General features: G+C 41.1%; 1 protein-coding gene across 1 annotated transcript; it reads left to right on the top strand.

Annotated features, from left to right (window-relative positions):
- The first annotated feature begins 3,097 nt into the window (after nt 1-3,097).
- LOC121581526 (forkhead box C1-A) lies at nt 3,098-5,346 on the top strand. The gene has a single exon (XM_041897023.2). It carries the CDS (start codon nt 3,460-3,462, stop codon nt 4,888-4,890), a length of 1,431 nt encoding a protein of 476 aa, XP_041752957.1. The 5' UTR covers nt 3,098-3,459; the 3' UTR covers nt 4,891-5,346.
- The last annotated feature ends 17,581 nt before the right edge of the window (nt 5,347-22,927 follow it).

Here is a 22,927-nt window from a genome sequence, read left to right as displayed (position 1 = left end):
AGTGTGATGTGTGAGTCTGAATCATCAGTATCCAGGATCAGAACTAGCCATTTTAAACAATAAATGAATTAACTAAAATATGCAAATACTTAGACCTATGTGACTTATAGATGACGTACTGATGTACTGATCGCCAGGGGGCGCTAAGTCCACATGTGGTCGCTGAACGCACATCATCAAGCATAATTAGCTCCCATCCTTACCGATACTGCAGTTCATACGTGGGGCCAATAAATCTCTCTCTCTCTCTCTCTCTCTCTCTCTCTCTCTCTCTCTCTCTCTCTCTCTCTCTCTCTCTCTCTCTCTCTCTCTCTCTCTCTCTCTCTCTCTCTCTCTCTCTCTCTCTCTCTCTCTCTCTCTCTCTCTCTCTCTCTCTCTCTGCATTGTATATTAACAGTTAGAATTTTTTTAATTTTGAGATAGTAACTTTTATTATGGTGTTATTCACCATATTCTGCTTTCTTTGTGCTGTAATCTCCAGGTATTCAATTATGTCTATTGTCTCTTCGATCTTTTATACACTTATCTGGAAAGCCAATGAGCCCTACCTCAAAATGATTTAACCCTGGCACACAATTTTGAGGTAGGCCTATTTTTATTTTTTTTCATTTGAGTCCGTTGTATATTAATGATATGTACATAGGGGACTTTTCCCCAATACTTTTCGGGTAAGCGATATTTACCAAAAAAAGTACACCACAAACGACCATGACACAACGAAATTGATGACACGCAAGGTTGTAGGGATTTAATGTACAGTCCCAGTAATGCTTCTAACATGTTGAGCTTCTTTATTATATTTTGTATTTTGTTAAAACAGATGTATGTATATTTTGTTGATAACTGTACTTGTACATGATTTCAGACTAATGCATTCATATCTTCAGTGATACGCATATCAAAAATAAATAACATATAGCCTTGGCCTACTAGTTGCTGTAATTTACAGAAGTCACTGTACATAATCATAATAGTAATAATAATTATTATTATTATTATAGCTATTATTTATTAACTTTTTTGTTCACTGATGATGGTCGCCGTTTACCATTAATACAGAGAGGAATGGGGGACTGGGTGGGCAGAGGCATGGGGTTTTAAGTAAGAGGCACGTTGTGAATTGTGTAAACAGCCCGGGGCAGTGGAAAAGTTCATGCCGGGGTCCCTGTAAAGAGAAACCGGCGGAGCACCAGGCCAGTGCACGGCCATTTAATCAAGACGACCTGGAGGGGATTAGGGCGATATTGTGACCGTAAATTAGCCTCACAATGACGATTAATACATATATATGCCATTTAGCAGACGCTTTCATCCAAAGCGACTTACGTGTATAGAATTTACGTATGGGTGGTCCTCGGGAATCAAACCCACTATCCTGGCATTTCAAGCGCCATGCTCTACCAACTGAGCTACAAAGGATCAATCAATAATTTCATGTTTTTGCCTCCTCTGTCTATTCTCTAAAAGTTAGCCTAGCATGTTTGGCAAAATATAATCTGTTGAGGAGCATCGTATTAATACTAACTAATTTGTTATAGCCTGTGTAGAAAGGCATTTAATATCAGTTGCGCTCCAATACAAGTTTGTGTAACTTGCATTCGTTTTTAGGCACATTTTAAGAACAATGGATTCCCTTAATTCCATTAAATATATTCATGATTACATTTTTGTTTTAATATTCCTGCTGAGGGGATAATACCTCTTGTAAATAGGCCTACTTTATTAATACAAAATAGCTAGGTATGCATGAAGAAATATTAGGCTAAATAAATATCAAAACGATAATATTACTTAGGCCTATATAGAATGGATGTAATTGTTTCGATATAATGCAAACCTGATCGACCATAAATATTTCTGATGTAATTTTTATTTTGAATAGTGTGTCCCTGAGATAATATTGATTGAATATGTTTTATTTTAATAATACAATTGGTCATCTTAATAACAATTTAAAACAGAATATCGTGGTGTCCACGTTTAGCAGCCTATAACATAGAGATGGTGAGAAGTATGAACGCGATATAGGGAATAGATAAATACAATAAAACGGGTCTGAAGCTTGTTAGATACCTTCAACTTGATACAATCTGTTTGAATTTAATCAATTATCTCTTCACTGAGCAAGTAGATAGGAGCTTTCCCATGCAACAAAAACTAACGGTATAGCCTATATATATAGTTTATCTTGTCTAGCCTACATTACAATACCATTATTCCGTTAATATTCACAGGTTTTGACCACAATAATGACACAATTAGCTGTCTGACCACACCATTTGGTTCCTCGGTTCTATCTGCCTCTCACTTAGAGCAAACTTTCGCAACTTGACCCTTTCTCAGGCCAAACTAGCTTTAATTCTGCGGTAATGAGATCTCACATACCGCCCACTGAACGAAATGAGGAGCGCTCCTTGGAGCTTTGATCCGACGAGGCGTGTTAATTGAGACTTTTAACTAACATACCGCGTTAATAATGTTTCGCATTAAGACGCTAAACTGCAGGAAGCAAACACTGGGGATTATTGCCTCCTCTTAACGCGTATTGATTGCTTATTTGAAAACAGATGTGTGACAGGATTAGTTTTTAATGTAGTGATTCACCCAAACCGAGGTGATGGAGGAGTGTTTGTTCTCCATTTATTTCAGAATGAATATCAACATTTCACATTCTGAGTGAAAACTCTTTCGAAACATTATTGTAATAGCCTAATAATGAATGTGCTAAGTAAGGTCACTCCATAGAATTAGGAATTTAATAGGATCTCTATAGGTTACAAAATCGCCAACTGTCCTAATCATTAACAGCACATTAGTAGGCTTAAATAAAAAAATGTAGGCCAATAATCCCATACAGTAGTTAAATAATTTACAAAATACATTGGTATTTATTATTTATCATTCCACCTGGTGGTCTCACCAATGTGTTTGCTCATGTATGGAAATATTCTGCAATAACTAAGTCTAGTTCATAATCTGATTTTGTTCCTGAGAAGGCAGCGTGCTCACGACTGAAGCCCTGTCTTTGGCTGGAGTGGGCTGGGAGTTACACCTCCTCTCGTTTTTCTAAAGACGTGTGTGTGGCCAGGAGCTCGATCCATTGCTGCTCACTCTGCACTGCCTGACCTACAATTGGACAGCTCGGATTCTCTTTGGGAGGAGCATACTGCCAGCAAAAAGGGGGAAAGAAGTTGACTGCGCAAAAGTATTCTGTAGTGACGGATGCCCAAAGTTCATACGTTTTTCAATGCGCGCCTCAGCACACTGAGATGGAAACCGCTTAAACCCTATTAAGACCTGGTACAGTGCGTTCCTGATAATATTATTTGTCAAGTGACAAGACAGGAACTCCTGCTTTGAGCGCCTCAACTTTTCAGAAGGAAAAAGTGGAGCTCTCCGGCTGCATACTTTGGGAAGTTCGTTTTACGCAGGAGCATAGTTGAGCTGTGGGGAGAAGACATGCAGGCGCGCTACTCCGTCTCGAGCCCCAACTCTCTGGGCGTCGTGCCTTACATTAGTAGCGACCAAAGCTACTACCGGGCCGCGGCCAGTGGAGGATACACCGGGATGCCGGCCCCTATGAGTATGTACTCTCACGCGGCCCACGACCAGTACCCGACTAGCATGGCACGAGCCTATGGACCGTATACCCCGCAGCCTCAGCCGAAGGATATGGTGAAACCCCCGTACAGTTACATTGCGCTCATTACTATGGCTATCCAGAACTCGCCTGACAAGAAGGTGACCCTGAACGGGATTTATCAGTTTATCATGGAAAGGTTCCCGTTCTACCGAGACAACAAACAGGGCTGGCAGAACAGCATCAGGCACAATCTCTCTCTCAATGAGTGTTTTGTCAAAGTTCCCCGTGATGACAAAAAGCCTGGCAAGGGGAGCTACTGGACCCTGGACCCGGACTCATACAACATGTTCGAGAACGGCAGCTTCTTGAGGAGGAGGCGACGGTTCAAGAAGAAAGACGCAATGAAAGACAAGGATGACCGGGGTACTAAGGAGACGCCGTCCAGACAGGGCCGGGACACGGAGCAGCCCGTGCAGGGATCCCAGCCAGTCCGGATCCAGGATATTAAGACCGAGAACGGGAACGCGACACCCCCACAGGCCGCCTCGCCCTCCCTGAGCACCGTGCCCAAAGTCGAGAGTCCCGACAGCAGCAGCAGCATGTCCAGCAACGGCAGCCCCCACAGCATCCCGTCCAACAGGTCCATCGGCATGGAGAGCTCCGAGCAGCACCAGCACCACCACCAGCACAGCCAGGCCCAGGCACAGGGCTTCAGTGTGGACAACATCATGACTTCCCTCCGGGGGTCCCCACAGGGTGCCACAGAGCTCGCCCCGTCTCTCATCGCCTCGTCCAGGACAGGTATAACACCGTCTTTGTCCCTGAACTATTCACCGAACCAGACGTCAGTCTATAGCTCACCCTGTAACCAAAACTCTATCTCCACTACCTCGAATGCTAGCTACCATTGTAATATGCAAGCCATGAGTTTATACGCCGGGGATAGATCTAGCCACCTAGCTCCGACTACCACCGTGGATGAAACTTTGCCAGATTACTCCATCACGACCACCTCCTCCCCTCTGGCCCACGGCAATCTAAACACTGGGCAGGAGGGCCACCATCCCCACCAAGGGCGGCTTCCCTCATGGTACCTCAACCAGGCCGGGGACCTGGGCCACCTCGGGGCGACCTACCCTGCACAGCAGCAGAACTTCCACTCCGTGCGCGAGATGTTCGAATCTCAAAGAATTGGCTTGAATAATTCTCCAGTGAACGGGAATAACAGCTGTCAAATGTCATTTCCCCCTAGCCAATCCATCTACCGCACTTCAGGAGCTTTCGTATATGACTGCAGCAAGTTCTGACCAAAGTATGTTTTCATTGTATTGATCTTCTTCATAAAAATATCGTGAGTCGTTTTACCCACTACCTGCCACGACGATGGACTAAAACGAAACACAACTTTAATGGACAGATAAAAAGATATGATCTTTGTTTGTAAAGAACAGTGTTACGGCAAATAACACGTAAGTCTCTTCTCGCTTTTGTGACATGTTTTAAAGATAAGGATATGCCAGTCTTTCATGGACATATTATTACGTGTAAATTGCATATAGTAATTTATTTCTAAACTGTAGCCGGATATTATGGACCAAACACCAAAAAGTGTTTCTAAATTGAAATGCCTTAATTGTCCAAATTTGTTCCATTATAAAAAGCGGAACTTGTATATCGTCGTAATCTTTCAAAGTTTATTATTTTGTTGAAAAGTATTCTGAAGGAATTGCATTGTTTGTTTAATAAATTGCCATTGTATTTGAGTTAAAGCTACGCCTGATTTCTTATAGACTATATGGCATTCTCAACACTTATCTTTTTTTGACAGTTCGTGTAATTTCACCAGACATTATTTCTTTGGCTTGTAAGCTATACGCTATCTTACACCTTGTTTCAAACTTATCGACGTGGGATCACTGGCAGTGATTGAGAAATCAGATTTTAATCACAGTCTTTTTTTAGACAGGTTAGGTTACCATTCTCACTATACATTTTCACAGAAAAATTATAAATCTAGTCACGGAGTTTGGTCAGTTCGTTTAGGCTTGTCAACAAAATCGAGGTCAATTTGAAGAATCAATAATTGCCCAAATTAGCATGGAATCTTTCTAGAATAGGAATACATTTATTTCCAAAACGTTGAATTTCAATGCAAGTCGATCTAGTCAATTGAATGTTACGTGCGTAAAAGTTCTCCAAGAGGTCAGCTGCATATACAATCAGACATATTTATCATATGTGTTGATGATGACTTGAAGTGGCAGTGCATTTAGATGATTGTTTTACTTCATATTTAAAGCACAGTTCTCCTCTTGTCAGACACGGACGATCTGTCAACATCTTGACCTGGGGCCCTCTAGCCTCATAACAGTTCATCGATGCAGGCTAGTAGTCCACACAGCAAAACGGTCTTGTTTTGAATAGCCACGTGTGTTTACAGTCACATTCCAACGCTTAATTAATAACATACCACGCATGCCAAAGATAGTCCTTTAGCCAAACGAGGTTTGGGGACTGCGATCTATAAAGATGACTCCAACTTCACAATGCATCTCTAATAGGGAGATGAGAGCCACACTCATCCTAAAGCGCGTGCGCAAAGTATAGTAGCCTATATGGCTTTTGTTTTGTATTTATAGTTAAACAAATCACAAGGGTCTCACCTAATTTGCATCTTCTTTAGAAATTGAGAAATTCGTAAATAGGCCTATTGTAATTGGCAGGTCTACGTAAATTATTATTATTATATTTTATTTTTTCAGACAGCTGGTTTGCCTCGACTGGTTAATGAGGGGACATATTTTCCTTGTTGTCACATTTTTAAATTACAGAAACATGTTCCACTGCCTAAGTTTAAACCTTTGGGGACAGCATGATATGATGTATGGTTGAAGTAAATTAGATTAATTTGTTGAATTTGCCATGAGGAGAAACATGGGCTCGTAAAGCCATGTTGTGCGTAAATCCATGTATGTCTCTTAGACATTTATCCCTCCAGTTGAATACTGTTATAAATTAAATCTTCAGTTTATTACGGTTTTGCAAATGAAATATGCCAGAGCAAAATGGACATACATAGGCTTACTTTATTGTTTCCTGGTGTGACGGTAGGCCTGTGCGTAAAGTAGGCTTATGCCTAAACAAGGCCTACTATGCGTAAAGTGCATACCTATTCTCAAATTCCAGGAATAAAAGTCTCCACTAATTATAATAATATGAATTATGATAATTATAATATTACTATTATTTTAGTAATCATTTTGCACACTATTTCCAATTGCCATAACAACATACAGGGCCAAATGCAAACGGTTACCAGAGAGCAACGGATGTTTTCAAAGTTCAAGCATGTATAAGATATTTTCAAAGAAGAGGCGGTTACTGTGGTTAATTTAGCTGCTAATTGCCTAGATAGGGTCAACAAAGCACTTTAAATTTGCTTAGAACATCCACGGTTATAGGTTATGTTAATCGTTCAATTATTTGACGGTTAACTTTGCGTTAGTCTAATATCAATGTAATGGCATTGGTTGACTTGATGTTCTGTTCAAGCGGATGAGGGGTAACTGTTCAAGGAGGCCCTTGGGGCAAGTAGGGTCAAACGGGATATGATCATATGAGCATGGCAGCGTGTCGTGTATCCTCTGGGCCCAAACATAGGCCTGGAGGTTGCAATAAATGGAACAATTTACATTGTACCTTTTGTCTATTTGGCCTATGACTAGTCTAACTGATCGTGTGGGACGATAAGAACATTACCTTGACACAAAAGTTATAGGCTAGCTATAGATATTTCCTTTTACAAGATAAACAACTTCAACAAAAGCAACAAAACAAAACTCATAATAATAGCGAGGCCTATATCCAGTAAACACGCACTCGTTTGGCCGACGTATCAAATTGCGTATGGGAATGTAGTTTGGATAGCGTTTGCACATTTGGAAGACGTCGACGAAACACCAGAATATAATCTTGATGTCTGGCCAACGTATAAACGATGTAGAACTGTAAAAAATGTAGAATTTAGAATGTAGGCATTCTAAATACATCTGCAAGAGGTCTTGCCAATGAGCAAACGATGTCTAAACTGCATCTTCCCGATTTATCCTGTATACATCGTGCCTACGTATTATGAACAGATTATGAATCACACAGCAGCCACAATAAGGTTGACAACAGAATCACAGTGGAGCACAAAAATCAACTGTTCAGCAAAAATAATAGTGTTTAATTGAGCAACACTTTGGCCTATAAAAACTATCTCCCACCGTCGAATAGCTGTAATCAACCTCATAAAACTAAAAGTCATTACATCCTTTCCCAAGTAATAAACAACCGTCATGTTAGTCCCAAGATTGATGGCACCCTCACAGAACGGGCCAGGTCAGGAAGGAATAAAATTCAATCAGAGCGCTGGAATCATTTTTCATGGGACGGAAAAGGCAGAGAGGGAGACCGGGGTCAATGGGGAGGATGTCGGCCGCCGGAGCACCATCAACAATACCGCAGGAGAAAGCAAGGCAAGGCAGGAGAAAGAGAGTGTCCTGTGTGTGTACACAGGAACACTCCTGACTCTACAATTTATGTGATTTCTTTCCACTCTTGGGCCCCAATGCGCAGTTGGAACGTGAACTGCGACGAATGCTACCACAAATATCATAGAGCTGGAGAAATTCAGTAACAAAATGTGACATAATAATATTTGTACCCAGTTCCTAAAAGTAGCTACAGAATAGCATGCACATCGGTTGCACGCAAATCCTTATCCCTATCATGCCCTGAGTTGGTGCTCAGTTGGGCACACTTTATTTTATTCATTTGTATAGGACAACAGTTAAAATAAGTCAGTCTTTAAAATGCATAATGATAATAATATATTTATAAATATCATTATTACTATTATGATCCATATTCATATTCATATTATTATTTGTGTTATTATTATTATTATTATTATTATTGTTATTATTCCATAGCTATTGTACACAGATTATTATCTGTAGTTTCTTTCTTCTTGTTACTACTTACTATAAAATACTAGGCTACTAACTTAGCCTATAGGTATACCGCACTACTACAACAGATTGATCTACTACTACTACTACTACTACTACTACTACTATAGGTCTACTTCTACTATTAGGCTACTATATGAGATAGGACTATTTATATCGATGTTATTACTTGTGTGTGCGTGACCAATAGTTGTATATTAAGTACGCCTATTTACATTTCTTTACGGATAACAATCACCTGTTTTCTTCCTTATAAGGTCTCTATGAAAACGTGATTTTGACATGGGCTAAAGTTAGGCCTATTGATTTGAAAGCCTACACGTGTAATGCTATATAGGTGATTTCATATTGTACATTTGGCAAAACGTTGTTTTTCTAGACACTTTCTCCCCTCTGACTTCACTGTCCCCTCAATAGTCTCCCCTTTTCCTGAAACGTTCCGCTACATTCCTGAAATGCACAGTTTCACATACGCGTCAGCACGAGTCCTTCCCTTCTCACACTCTCTCCCACATTTATTTGGGTCAAATACCAAAAACAAAAATTACTGTGTTCTACATTCCTTTTATATTTAGCTCGTCAAAACAACACGATTTCAATATCCGTTTTAATTAAACAGAAGTTGACTACAAATAGAGAATATCTTTCCGAGACTTGTTTGGACAGTAGGCTATTTAAAATAAATGTTTAGATACATATATTCAAATGCAGTAGGCCTATGTGAACTTCACCTCCTTTGTTGATTTACTGATGATTGAGTGATAAATTACCAATGCGTGCTTTACCTGGGGCGGCAGGTAGCTTAGTGGTTAAAATAAGTGTGCCAGTAACCGAAAGGCCGCTGGTTCTAATCCCCGAGCCGACTAGGTGAAAAACCTGTCGATGTGCCCTTGAGCAAGGCACTTAACCCTAATTGCTCCTGTAAGTCGCTCTGGATAAGTGCGTCTGCTAAATGACTAAAATGTAAATGCTTTCCTATCATTTATATTTTCCTCACACAAATGCATCACTAGGTGGAAAATACCTACAATTTTATATCGCGATCTTAACAATGCAATCTGTGCCATATGTTGCCTAGGCTATAAAGGTAAAATCACATCCAGTAACGTTATTTATTTCGAACTTTAACTACTTTGTTGTGATTTGCTTAACTTCGATGCCATTTTTAGTGAAATATCAGAAAGAGACCCATTGACACCAGGAAGTTTTAACGAGGATTTAAAGACTTGTGGGTTAAAGTTCAATGACAAACAATTCGTAAATCACCAACTGATAAACATAATTTAAGACGTCCATATGTGCACCAGACTAACAAGAATGTGTAAGGCCATTTAACTAGATTATTGACAAACGATAAGGACTAACTTCGTTTTTCAAAAGATGTTGTCTTTTCAAACCAAGTTAATTGAGTAGTCAATAATAAAAAAGAAAAACACAAAGTAAAGTTATAGAAAGGTAATTGGGAACCGGAAAGGTATAGGAACAACAGTCTGATCACCGCGCGTGCTGTATGCACTGTCTTCTGCTGTCTCATGCCAAAGCCTGGGGCCCAGAGATCTCAACTCCTCTGACCTGCGCACCAAGGAGAGAGAGAGGTAAGATCAGCTCGCTCAGTGTTAACCTTTGTTCGATTCTCTAATACCAATTTACAATTCTTCAAATAGCTTATTCTACACACTATCCTAAATCCAACAATTAAAAATGGCACTAAAATAAAAAAGGAACGATATTTCTTTAAAAATATAAAGTATAGCCTATCCGTGAATTGAAATACAATAGACCTAACGCATTCCATCAGACTTGTACACAGTTGAATAGTATATAAATAAAAATACATCTTAATCAACATTATATTAGCTGATAACTCCCCCAAATAAACTAAAGGTCTAATGAATTATGAATACCACAACACATAGCCAATATGCTACAATAACAACAACATAACGGTTAATAATGATAGCTGTTATGACAGATTTTTTAACATTGATAAATGACTGCGATTAAAACATATCAAATGTATTGGATTTCACTAATACACGAGAAGGTGCTATAACCTTACCAGTTGGCCTATTCGTTTTTGGTTTAGCTTATTCTGTGTAAAGTAGCCAAGCATATTTGATTGAATCAAACCGATAGCATTTCCAAACAGCGTTGTGGTTCCACTGTAAATGGAACAAATAAGTGAGAGGAGACTCGTTTAACAGCCGTCCTTCACTTTTACCATGCCCCTGAAACAGTGGTGTCACGCACGCATCACCCTGGACTGTGCACACTTTTTCAGAATAACTCAACCAATGTTCGTTTCCATTTTACCCAGAAAAGGGGGGCAGGGGTGAGGGGAGCGAGGGGCATACCGTGGAGAGGGGCACACCGTGGCGGTCCACTACGGCCCCGGGGACTGTGCACCTGTATGGCTGGGTGACCGGCTCAGTCAGCTCAATGGAAAACTGCTGTGTTTCAGCTCACAGTTGGTTACAAGGCTCGACCTCAAAGCGCCATCTGTTTATAATTAAGAGTCCACATAAACGCAGGCTCTGTTTGACAGTCATACTAGTGAAAGGCTCGAGGTCCAACACTTGTCTTTTAGAAGAAAAATGTATACCCCTTCCACGCCATTGCCTCTTCTCTGAAACCCACAATGTCCAATTAAAGCTCAATGTCAAAGGCAATCCTTAAATAGGCCTCCAGCTTTTCTCAGGTAAACTATTTATGTAAAAACACAAAATGGCCTATACCACAATATTTCTATAGGTAATTTTATAGTACAACAATATTTTCAAGTTGGACACCCTGTGCGCATAGCTGGCCGTATCTTAGAACCGCGTGCTTTCAAGGACCAAATCAAGAAAAATGGTACATTCAAGATTTTACTCCGCAGCACGTTTATGGCAAAGGTCTTGAAACCGCGTGGTTATTAACACAGACATCTTGCAGAAAAACGTTTAATATTAAACACATCCAAGCGCGCGCTCCAGCAGTTTTGGAACTCAATGCAAAGGGTGGAATAAAAGGAGTAGTGTGATTTCAGACCGAGAGGAAACGGCCGTGCCCGACGACCTACGGATAACCCGAGAAGCCTGGCACCGAACGCAAAAACTACACACTGCCTTGCCTTTAAGTTGTACATTAAACCTGCTCTGCTCTGCTCTACTCGGCCTTGTGTGGAGACCGGAGACTGAGGCTAATTATAGCCGTTTTTTTACACACCGTGCTGGGCCCTGAATGTCTCGATTCTGCCGGTGTGACATACAGGATTTTATTGTCTCCAGTTTAAATTTACGATGATATTTTAAATGTCTCATACCAGACGTGTTGAGTATAGGTGTATTTTTCTGTTTTAATTATGCAACAAGGAGGAACACATGCTCACTTGCTACAGCTGTAGGCCTAAGTGATAAAATAATATCGACACATTTTATTTCTATTGCATTTTCTTTGGATTACTAATGTTTCCCCTCCTTATAACAAAGGTTGCCTATTTCAAATTGTCATACACTCATTACATCCACGGCCATTTATATCAAAGAGAGAAATAGGAAATTGTTCTTTGTGTATGAAATGTCAATTTATGTTGAATTATAATTCTGGATCTGAGATTCAACAAGTAGGCTAACATTGGGTCTGGTGCATGCCATGAGCGAGTATAAAGGCAAAACAATATTTACCTCAGATATGCATACATCTAGGCCTATATATCTAACAATAGGCCAATTATTCAAATTGTGTAATTACACATGAAGAGACAATAATTATTACAATATGTAATAAATACAAATGATTACATATATGCCTACTTCGTATAGAAGTTTAAATAATGGAAACCAAATGTAAATTAATGTAATAAATAAGCCTAGGCCTATATATACAAATAACCCATATTCCATTCTTATTTGACCGATAGCCTGTAGACTGATGTCAAACTGGAAAAAAGAACATAAAAAGAACAACAACAAAGGGCTGTTATTCTAGTGTAGAAAATAAACGAAAAATAATTAAATAAAGTTGAACACATTCTCTATACGTCCATATGTGCACCAGACTAACAAGAATGTGTAAGGCAATTGCTTTCTAGCAATGAAGCACACACATTGAACGAACTTGAACCCGTGAGCATGTGACATGATACATCAAAGTGTCTTGAGCCCTGCTATTTGAGCGACAGTAGCAGTTGTCTGTGTCTTTCGAAGGTCTCGCCCCATTTTACAGTCCTAGGCAGCCACTAGAACCACGTCAACTGCAGACTACACTGGTGATTAAACGGTCGACTGTGACTGTCTGGCTCTTTTTTCAAGGGATTGTTCAAATTTGGCGTCCTTATTTGACATATTTTTAAGAGTCATCTAACATGAGAGATAAACTATGGGTATAATGACTAATGATCAACATTTGTCATCTTAGAAGTCAAAAGGTGTTCTCTTATTCTTTGGTCTCAACAGAATAAGTGGATGGTCTTTATTAGTCAACATTGTAATATACATTTTCTGTGTGCTATTTTAGAATGATCAACAAATAGGTTTCAGTCAGTTTTTATTCACCATTAAAAAAAATCCCATTATCATGTTCATGAACTCCCAACACTTGCGATGGTGATATCCCTGTCAGTCAACATACACACACACACACACACACATGCACGCAAGCACACACACACACACCACCATCTTGGCTTCTTATCTCCAGACAGTGCACAGTGTGCTCCCCCTGTTCCTCACACCTTATAACTCCAGAGTCATGTCATCAGAGCAGATATGCAGAGGGTGCAGGGTCAGGCCGTCACCCATCACAACACAGGGGCCGGCAGGCGGGCCAACACAGCCCTGGTGAGAGCAGAATGGAGTGGGCTAGACAGGGACTGATAAAGAGAGACGGGGAGAGAGAGAGGGATGGACAGTCAACAAAATTAATCATAATAAACACTGTGATCTACATGAAGTGAAAGAGGGATGAGGTGAGGGAGAAATGATGGAATTTAAATATTCTCTCTTTCTTTCTCATGAATACCTATATGTGTGTTCTTATGCACACTGTTTCGCAAGGAACAGTATCATTCTATGTTCATGAGTATGTATATTTTTGTGTAGATGTGCGCATGTATGTGAGTGTGTGCGTACGTGCATGTGAATGCATATGTGTGTGTTTGTGTGTATGTCGGGGCAACAGAGCAGTAAGTAGAGGTTAGAGAGTCCCATTGGCCATCAATCCCAGGCAGCAGCGTAACCCCGGCCCTGACCGCCCCGCCAGCACCAAAAGATGATGAAATGAGGGGAGCTTGTGTACATTCTGTTCCTGCCCGCTGTGATTTGGGCTGTGCAGAGAAATCCTCTGAGAATGAGTCTGAGACCACCAAAACAGTCTGTAAGTAGTCTGCAACTTGAACAGGCCTCTTCCTATTTTTCTCTCTCCCCAGTCACCATTCTCTTTCCCCTTCTCTCTCCTTTCTGCCAGTCTCCCACTAGCTACAAAGAGGTACAGCTGCCATTATAAACTGGGTGGTTCGAGGACTGAATGTTGATTGGCTGAAAGCCGTGGTATATCAGACCGTATACCATGGGTATGACAAAAAAATTTTTTTTACTGTTCTAATTACGTTGGTAACCAGTTTATAATAACAATAAGGCACCTCTGGGGTTTGTGGTATATGGCCAATATACCACGGCTAAGGGCTGTGTCCAGGCACTCCACGTTGCGTCATGCATGACAACAGCCCCCAGCCGTGGTATATTGGCCATCTACCACACCTCCTCTGGCCTTATTGCTTAAATATCACATGCATCTCAAGCAACAAAAAAAAGCTAAAGTAATCGTCATTTTTTGTTGCCATTTTACAACATTGAGAAAATAATTAATTCTACAAATAACCATGAAGCCAGGAGAAAAATTTAGATTTTGCTTAATTTCTTACAATTACATGAATGGATACTTTTTCCTCAGGTCTACTGCTGAAGACAAAGTGTTAATTTTTTCAGAGGTGGTGATGATAGCCATGCAGAGGAAGCTAGAATATGACTGTGTGATAGTAATGGAACTGAACTGAGGAAAGCAGAGCAGCAAACAGGATAGTGGATCCAGATGATGTCACCAAATAGATAACCAATGTACTGCAGACAGAAGCCAGTGTTTCCCCCTCCCTCCCTGCCTACAAGTGATCCTGACAACCATTGTAGTGTGTGTGTGTGTGTGTCCATTAGTGTGTGTGTGTGTCAGAGAGAGAAAAGTGGAGAGCTTTGTTCGAGTGACAGCCTTGCGCTCAAGCATACTCCATGTTTCCACTTAGATTATTATGATCAGTCCCTGCAACCAGAAAAGCAGGAAGCAGGGATTTACCTTTTGAAGCAGAGTGCTATAAACACACACACCTACAAGGGCACGGGAACACACACACACACACGCATGCAGGAATGCACACACAAACACACAGATGGACACAAACACATTGACACACACACACACACACACACACTGCAGTGTCATGGAGGATTACTATGCCGGGGGGTCCGAGGTGAAAAACGGACATAGAAACCCAAGCCGGTGAAAATAATAACATTCACTAAACCCACAACTATTAGAATATTCCACTGACTAAGAACACTGAAGTAGATGCATGTTTCAAATAATTCAACAGGAGTTATGACCAGATGGGACAGCACATAATCATCATATGGATCCTATTTAGTCTATAGCGCTAACCTCAACTCACCACATATCCTATTTTATTAATGTAATCTGCACGTAGCATGAGAATGTAGTAATCATATGCCAATAAAATAAATTGTAGAAAAAAAGTGAAATGTAAGAAATGCATAAAAATATAAACATTTGGCGGTGCTTAGACCTAAACCATGTTGCTTTTTAATATGTCTGGAATCCATACTTAAAATAATATGAGAATATGGTTACAAACCAGAATTGAATGGTCCTACTTCTATATACTATTAATTATAATAATGCAAGAGGTATCCTAATGGTCCTATGGTGGTGATCAGTCAGGGCTATTACCGTCAGTAGTGGTGCGTGAGTAAAATCACAGGGGAAGTCAAGCCAGGAAAAAAAGCCATATTACAACCTATGTGTTGTGATAATTGCGTTGTTTGCTCTATAACCTGTTAGTTCATATGCCTTGTGACCGTGATATATAGGCCTAAGGCCGAGACAATAAGAAGACACAGTGGCAGAATAAATTCAACCACAACTTTGTTTCATCACAAAACCGGAGAGCCACCTCTGTCCGGTGAAGTCCACAAAGCATATTGCATGTAACAAACAATTACATGACCTACAGCATGGTCAAGGCCAGTTAATGACTACTAAACAACAATTGATTAGAAGCACAGAGAGTTACTGCAAGTCACAAAGAAAACAGAAGCTGCCTTCACTATTCAGCACCATTTCAACTTCAACATTTCAACATCATCAAATCACGTATGTTTAGGTCTAATACAGTGACAACTAAAAGATACCAAAAACAATTTAGTCCAATCAATGTAAAATAAAAATGATGTGGCTGTCCATGGTTCAGATTTGTGTGTGTGTTTGCGTGCATGTGTTCGTGCAAGTAGAAAAAACATGTTGACTCACCCTACTTGTAGAGAAACCCCAATGCCATCCTCCTCTCTTTCATGTTGACGAAACAGTCTATGACTCTGTCATACAGTACACACTTACATTTTTTGTTGTCCAAGGCTACCTGGCTAAAATGCTTGCTCGCTAGCCTAACTTGCTTTCATGGGCAACAATGAGCCAGCTAGTTAACATTAGCCTTCTACATCTAGCTACATATTGAACTTCCATCATCTCAGGCTAGGGGCACAATGTATGAATTTATGGTTGGATCAGAATCACCGTTATAATCATTAGCCAGTACGGAGAATTAAGTAAAACCACAAGTCCAAATCCCTATCTCAATCCATGGCCAAATTGGGAAAGGGATCATTTTAGCTAGCTAGCTAGCCACTGGAGGATAACAACACAATGATATGCAACAATTCAAGTTTCTGTAAATGATGTTTGACTCTCGATGTGATGTGATTGGAGTGAAGCCAAATCCAAACTGGCTTCCCTTGATACTTTTTTTGGTGCGCCAGGACCATTCACAGTGGAGCTCACTCAGTTTAGTTCAACGCTGATTTTTATCAAGGGAGGCCAAATGCTCGCTGGCTTCCCTTGCATTCAATGCTACGGATGGCAACAATGTCATACTCTTTTGGACCAGACAGCATCAGATAGATGGCCTACACATACAGCGACAGAGTGGTGCTGTTTTGCTCGCTCGGATGCTTTCTCCAGTGAGATACATTCAGCCTCTTGCAAATCGAAAGACAATTATGAAACAAAGAGAAAGAAATGTTATTTTATATGTTTTAATCTTTTTTTAGTGGTAAATGTTTTGGGGGACCCTGGCTTCCCTTGGCATCTATGAATACACGCCACTGAGTACCACTGGACAATCTGCCCTTTGACCTCTCTGTTCAATAGAAAGGAGAGCGCCTTCCTGATGGGGCATTTCAACACCTTGTTGTTTACACTCAAGTCAGTTAACTAATTTAAGTCCTCCTTCTCTCGCTTGACTGCTTTGGAAAGCGCTGTCCAGGATCTGACGGGAACAGAAAAATTACAGAAAAAGGTGAGAAAGAGGGAGGATGTAAGAATGTGTATTTAATATGTGTGTATGTGTGTGTATGTTTAAGCGATGGACAGATAGAGCAAAGGAGAGAGAGATGGAGGGAGGGAGGGGTGGACTGGCGTCTTACTCACTCTAACAGGCAATTGATAATGTGCGGTCGAGTCCTCCTCACTATTTGTTTTAATGTCCAATTGTTACGATTAGGAGGAAAGCTCTTTCAACTTCCACTCCCCAGCGCTGGCCTTGACAAAGAGAGTGCAACTTAAAGCAGCAGAGTTATAAATGAGCTGTCTGTGTGCCAGAGGCAAAGGGTATAGGAGGAGATAGGAGCACACTATACATCATTAGGAGAAGGGTATAGGAGGAGATAGGAGCACACTATACATCATTATCCCAGCAAGCTCTCACAGTCTCACTGCAAAATCCGACGTTTGTCCATAAACGTAACATTTTGAAGGTTAAGTTTAGGCATTCATTAAGTTAAGTTAAGGGTTAAGGTTTGGGATAGGGTTAAAACAAAAACATCTCCATGCTTAAGTTTAAGGTATTAATTCTTAATGGTTAAGGTAAGGGTTAATGTTTGGGATAGAGTAAAAAAAAAAACACACAAAAAAACGAGTGCCTGGTACTGGGATTGAATACGTGACCCTCGGACACGCAGCTCACGGTCTACGCCTATCCGCCATCCCCGTCCACAATGCCCTAGCAAACCACAAGCCTACTTGATGGTCATAGCGCTCACCTTTGCCCCTAGTGGCTGGTTTTTAAGTATTATCCCGATGTCCTGCTTACCTGGACGGACGTCGAATTTCGCAGTGGATCTTGAGCGATCTGGCTTCATTATCCACTAGCAGATATTGGAGACAGAGTTCAACCTCTCTAGTTCAGTTCTCCATGGACACGGTGGCTTCAGTAAGTCGATGTTAATAGCTCTAGTGGCACAAAGATGAATTGGTCTTCCCACAGATTATCTTTCTGGCAACGGCGCCGTTAGTGTTCAGGGGGAAAAATACGCTGATGTTTTCAAAAGTCTAGTGTTTTTCAGTTTTGGGCAAATGGCCCATCTTGACTAGGTTCACTTTAATACCTGTGGTATTAATGTTAATTCATGCATTATGTTGGCTATGGAGTCAGCCCGCTGTTTCCAAGTAGCCAAAAATATGGCAACTCATGTGAGAATAGAAAATGTGGTTCACAGTCACACAACAATGTTGGAAGAAGATAAGAACATACTGTACATTTCATTCACCCCCATATATGACATGTGGTTCTCACAACAACATGGAAATCAGATTAGAGCATAATGCAGTTCAGTAACTCCAGCAGAAACACATGTGAATACTGTATCCTGACCTGACCCGTCTGGGGCTGTACAATGACAGGTACAATCAGTGTGACTGATTATAACTAATGCCCAGGAGATGTGCAGGCGTGAGGTCCTCTGTCTGTCTGTCTCTCTGTATGTCTGTGTTTCTGTGTGTGTTGGGAAGACAGGTGGTGTTTGGGTGTGATTGTCAGTATCAGTGATTTTTCCCCCAGATATCCCCAGATCAGTGGTTAATATCTCTGCTCCATCTCAGGCTCTCTGCTCATATAAACATCCCCAGTCCATGGCCCCTCTGATGTTTTCACCATTGTGTTTACACTGACAAGTCATGCAAATATGTTAACTTTTGGACAAAGAGGAAAAAAAGGCCCGACAATGCACATTAGAATGACTCACGGACAGTGGACAGAATAGATAATAATTTGCCATTTAGCAGACGCTTTTATCCAAAGCGACTTACAGTCATGTGTGCATACATTTTTACGTATGGGTGGTCCCGGGGATCTAACCCACTACCCTGGCGTTACAAGCGCCATGCTCTACCAATTGAGCTACAGAGGACCACAATATAATAACATAATTAAATATATAACATAATTACAATAATACATCTAAAACAATTAAGTGCATTTCAGAGTGTACAATGTATGAAATACAGCTTTACAGTGCTGTAGGCTACTTGATGGTTCCAGTAAAACATACTTGAGAAAGATTTCAAAAGAATACACTTTAGATATCTACCCAGATAGCAATACAAAGACATTGACTATTACACCATACATTAGCATCATCATTCTCTGTTGCATGCATTTGTTTAATCCAGCGCCAAATCCGACACACTGTGTGTTTCTCATGTGCTGACTGAACCTGAACCACACACAGTTTACCCCCAGCTCCCCATAGAGCTCCCAGAAAAACACACACATACACACACTGACCCCTCTGGTCCTCGCGCTGTAGTCCGCACTCAGTGGGAAACATATATAATTACACACTGATTCAGCATTTACACGCAAGGAACCAGAAGTCACGAGAAGAGAGTTCAATCAAAGTGGAACACTCCACCTCCCTCTCTCTCTCTGGGTAGCCTACATTAGAAAAAAGGGCTCTAAAAAGGGCTATTTGGCCGTCGCCATAGGAGATCCCTTTTTGGTTCCACGTACAACCCTTTTGGTTTCCATGTAAAACCCTCTGTGGAAAGGGTCCTACATGGAACCCAAATGGGTTCTACCTGGAACCAAAAATGGTTATTCAAAGGGTTCTCCTATGGGGACAGCTGAAGAACCCTTTTAGTTTCTAGATGGCACCTTTTTTTCTAAGAGTGTACTACTGGCATGGAATGGAACCCGGTAAGCAAAGCAGCCAATGAGAAGTAGCATACAGTTTAGTAAACCGAGTCAAAACCATTGGGATTAGCTCCAAATTTAACGAGAAAAAAAATCATATCGAAATGCACATATTTAATCATACAGAGCCTCCATTAAACTCCCCTGTAATAAGTTCAGAGATCAAAGTGTTGTACACAACAACAAAAAAATCCCTTTTCCTCCGTCTGTTTTTCAGCTGCCTTGCTGAAAAGAGGGAAAAATCCCCTGGACTTCAAAGCAGAGACGGAGAAAGTAATTGGCCCTTATCTTAATTGACCTGCAATTTTAATAATGATCTTACACATTGGGACTAGGGGTTGAAGGGGTGGGTGCTGATGCTGGGGGGTGGGCGAGGGTGGATCAGGCAGTGGGACGAGTATTCAGCCTGACACACACACACACACACACACACACACACACACACACACACACACACACACACACACACACACACACATACTCACAACACTAGGGGACAAGGTCTCTGTGGCCCTCTGGAGCTCCTCTGGCATCATTGGCCAGTGATTAATGATGACCTAATGTTTTGTTTACTTCATGCTCATAACGGGGGATAGATTGCATAGAGTGTGCCGTATGGGGAAGGAAACATGAAAGAGTTTATTTGGCTCGGGCTGCAGGGCTTCTCACTCACTTACTCTCACACACACACGAACACACACACACACACACACACACACACACACACACACACACACACACACACACACACACACACACACACACACACACACACACACACACACACACACACAGAGACAGAAGTAAACAGCTCTGCTCTGTTCTACAACTGTCTGATTGGACGCCATGGAACGGACGTAAAGTAAAAAAACAATGCAGAGGTCACAGACTTGATTTGCGCTTGGTAAATAAAACAAATGATCCTGCTCTGTACAAGCCGACTTTTGCCTCCGTAAGAGGGGACGTTTACTGATGTGATCTGAAATCTCTGCTACAGATGACAATAATTGATAATTATTGTAGGGTCAAGAGTCGAGTATGTCAGTCCACTTTAAACATCACAACCCTTGTTTCTGGCTGTGGTTTTCTGGTATGATGCAAAGCAAATGAGAGAGACTCAAGCCAGGCTGTCCTGATGGTTGCATACAGAAAATGCTGCCCCTGCTAAGGAAAATAAACATGGCTACACATACCGTGAGGCTTCATGGAGGTTTGTGAGCGAGCGTGTGAGTGTGTGCCTGTGTTTGTGTGAGTCAGTGAATGTAAATATGAGTGTGTGAATGTGTTTGTGAGTCAGTGAATGTGAATATGAGTGTGTGAATGTGTGTGTGAGTCAGTGAATGTGAATATGAGTGTGTGAATGTGTGTGTGTGTGAGTCAGTGAATGTGAGTATGAGTGTATGAATGTGTGTGTGTGTGTTAAAAGGCTGTGTTTCTTTAATTTTGGAAGGCGGTGTGTAGGGCAGATTTCATCTCACCAGACACTCGATCTATACATAATACGCAGTCTAGCTTGAACCCCCTTTCTGTCCTTTCTGCTTTTTTGCCATCAAATCAAAATCAAATCAAATCAAATTTTATTTGTCACATGTGCTGAATACAACAGGTGTAGACCTTACAGTGAAATGCTTACTTTCAAGGCCTTAACCAACAACGCAGTTTTAAGAAATAATACAACAATATATATATATATATATATATATATATATAAAGAATACAAAATATTTAAAACAAAACAATTACAATTTGAAAAATTAAACAAATAATGTATTTATTAATTAAATAATACGAAATAAAAGTAACAAATAATTAAAGACCAGCAGTAAAATAACAATAGTGAGGCTATATACAGGGGGTACCGGTACTGAGTCAATGTGCGGGGGCACCAGTTAGTCAAGGTAATATGTACATGTAGGTATAGTTATTAAAGTGACTATGCATAGATAATAAACAGAGAGTAGCAGCAGCGTAAAAGAGGTGTGGGGGGGGGGGGAAATGCAAAATGTCTGGGTAGCCATTTGATTAGATGTTCGGTAATCTTATGGCTTGGGGGTAGAAGCTGTTTAAAAGCCTCTTGGACCTAGACTTGGCACTACGGAACCGCTTGCCGTGCAGTAGCAGAGAGAACAGTCTATGACTAGGGTGGCTGGAGTCTTTGACAATTTTTAGGGCCTTCCTCTGACACCGCCTGGTACAGAGGTCCTGGATGGCAAGAAGCTTGGCCCCAGTGATGTACTGGGCCGTACGCACTACCCTATGTAGTGCCTTGTGGTCGGACGCCGAGCAGTTGCCATACCAGGCAGTGATGCAACCAGTCAGGATGGTGCAGCTGTAGAACCTTTTGAGGATCTGAGGACCAATGCCAAATCTTTTCAGTCTCCTTAGGGGAATAGGTTTTGTCGTGCCCTCTTAACAACTACCTTGGTATGCTTGGACCATGTTAGTTTGTTAGTGATTTGGACACCAAGGAACTTGAAGCTCTCAACCTGCTCAACCACAGCCCTGTCGATGAGAATGGGGGCATGCTCGGTCCTCTTCTTTTTCCTGTAGTCCACAATCATCTCCTTTGTCTTAAACGCGTTGAGGGAGAGGTTGTTGTCCTGGCACCACACGGCCAGGTCTCTGACCTCCTCCATATAGGCTGTCTCGTTGTTGTCTGTGATCAGGCCTACCACTGTTGTGTCATCGGCAAACTTAATGATTGTATTGGAGTCATGCCTGGCCATGCAGTCATGAGTGAACAGGGAGTACAGGAGGGGACTGAACACGCACCCCTGAGGGGCCCCCGTTGTAGGATTTTTGATGAATTTGTTTTCAAGTTGTGGTGGAAAATAAGTATTTGGTCAATAACAAAAGTTTCTCAATACTTTGTTATATACCCTTTGTTGGCAATGACACAGGTCAAACGTTTTCTGTAAGTCTTCACAAGGTTTTCACACACTGTTGCTGGTATTTTGGCCCATTCCTCCATGCAGATCTCCTCTAGAGCAGTGATGTTTTGGGGCTGTCGCTGGGCAACACGGACTTTCAACTCCC

This window comes from Coregonus clupeaformis, chromosome 14 (genome assembly GCF_020615455.1).
Source record: "Coregonus clupeaformis isolate EN_2021a chromosome 14, ASM2061545v1, whole genome shotgun sequence".
Lineage (NCBI taxonomy): Eukaryota > Metazoa > Chordata > Actinopteri > Salmoniformes > Salmonidae > Coregonus > Coregonus clupeaformis.
This window is presented reverse-complemented; position numbering and strand designations above follow the sequence as displayed.

What these genes read in the sequence shown, in the direction of transcription:
- LOC121581526 (XM_041897023.2), top strand. Translation starts at nt 3,460, where the DNA reads ATGCAGGCGCGCTACTCCGTCTCGAGCCCCAACTCTCTGGGCGTCGTG.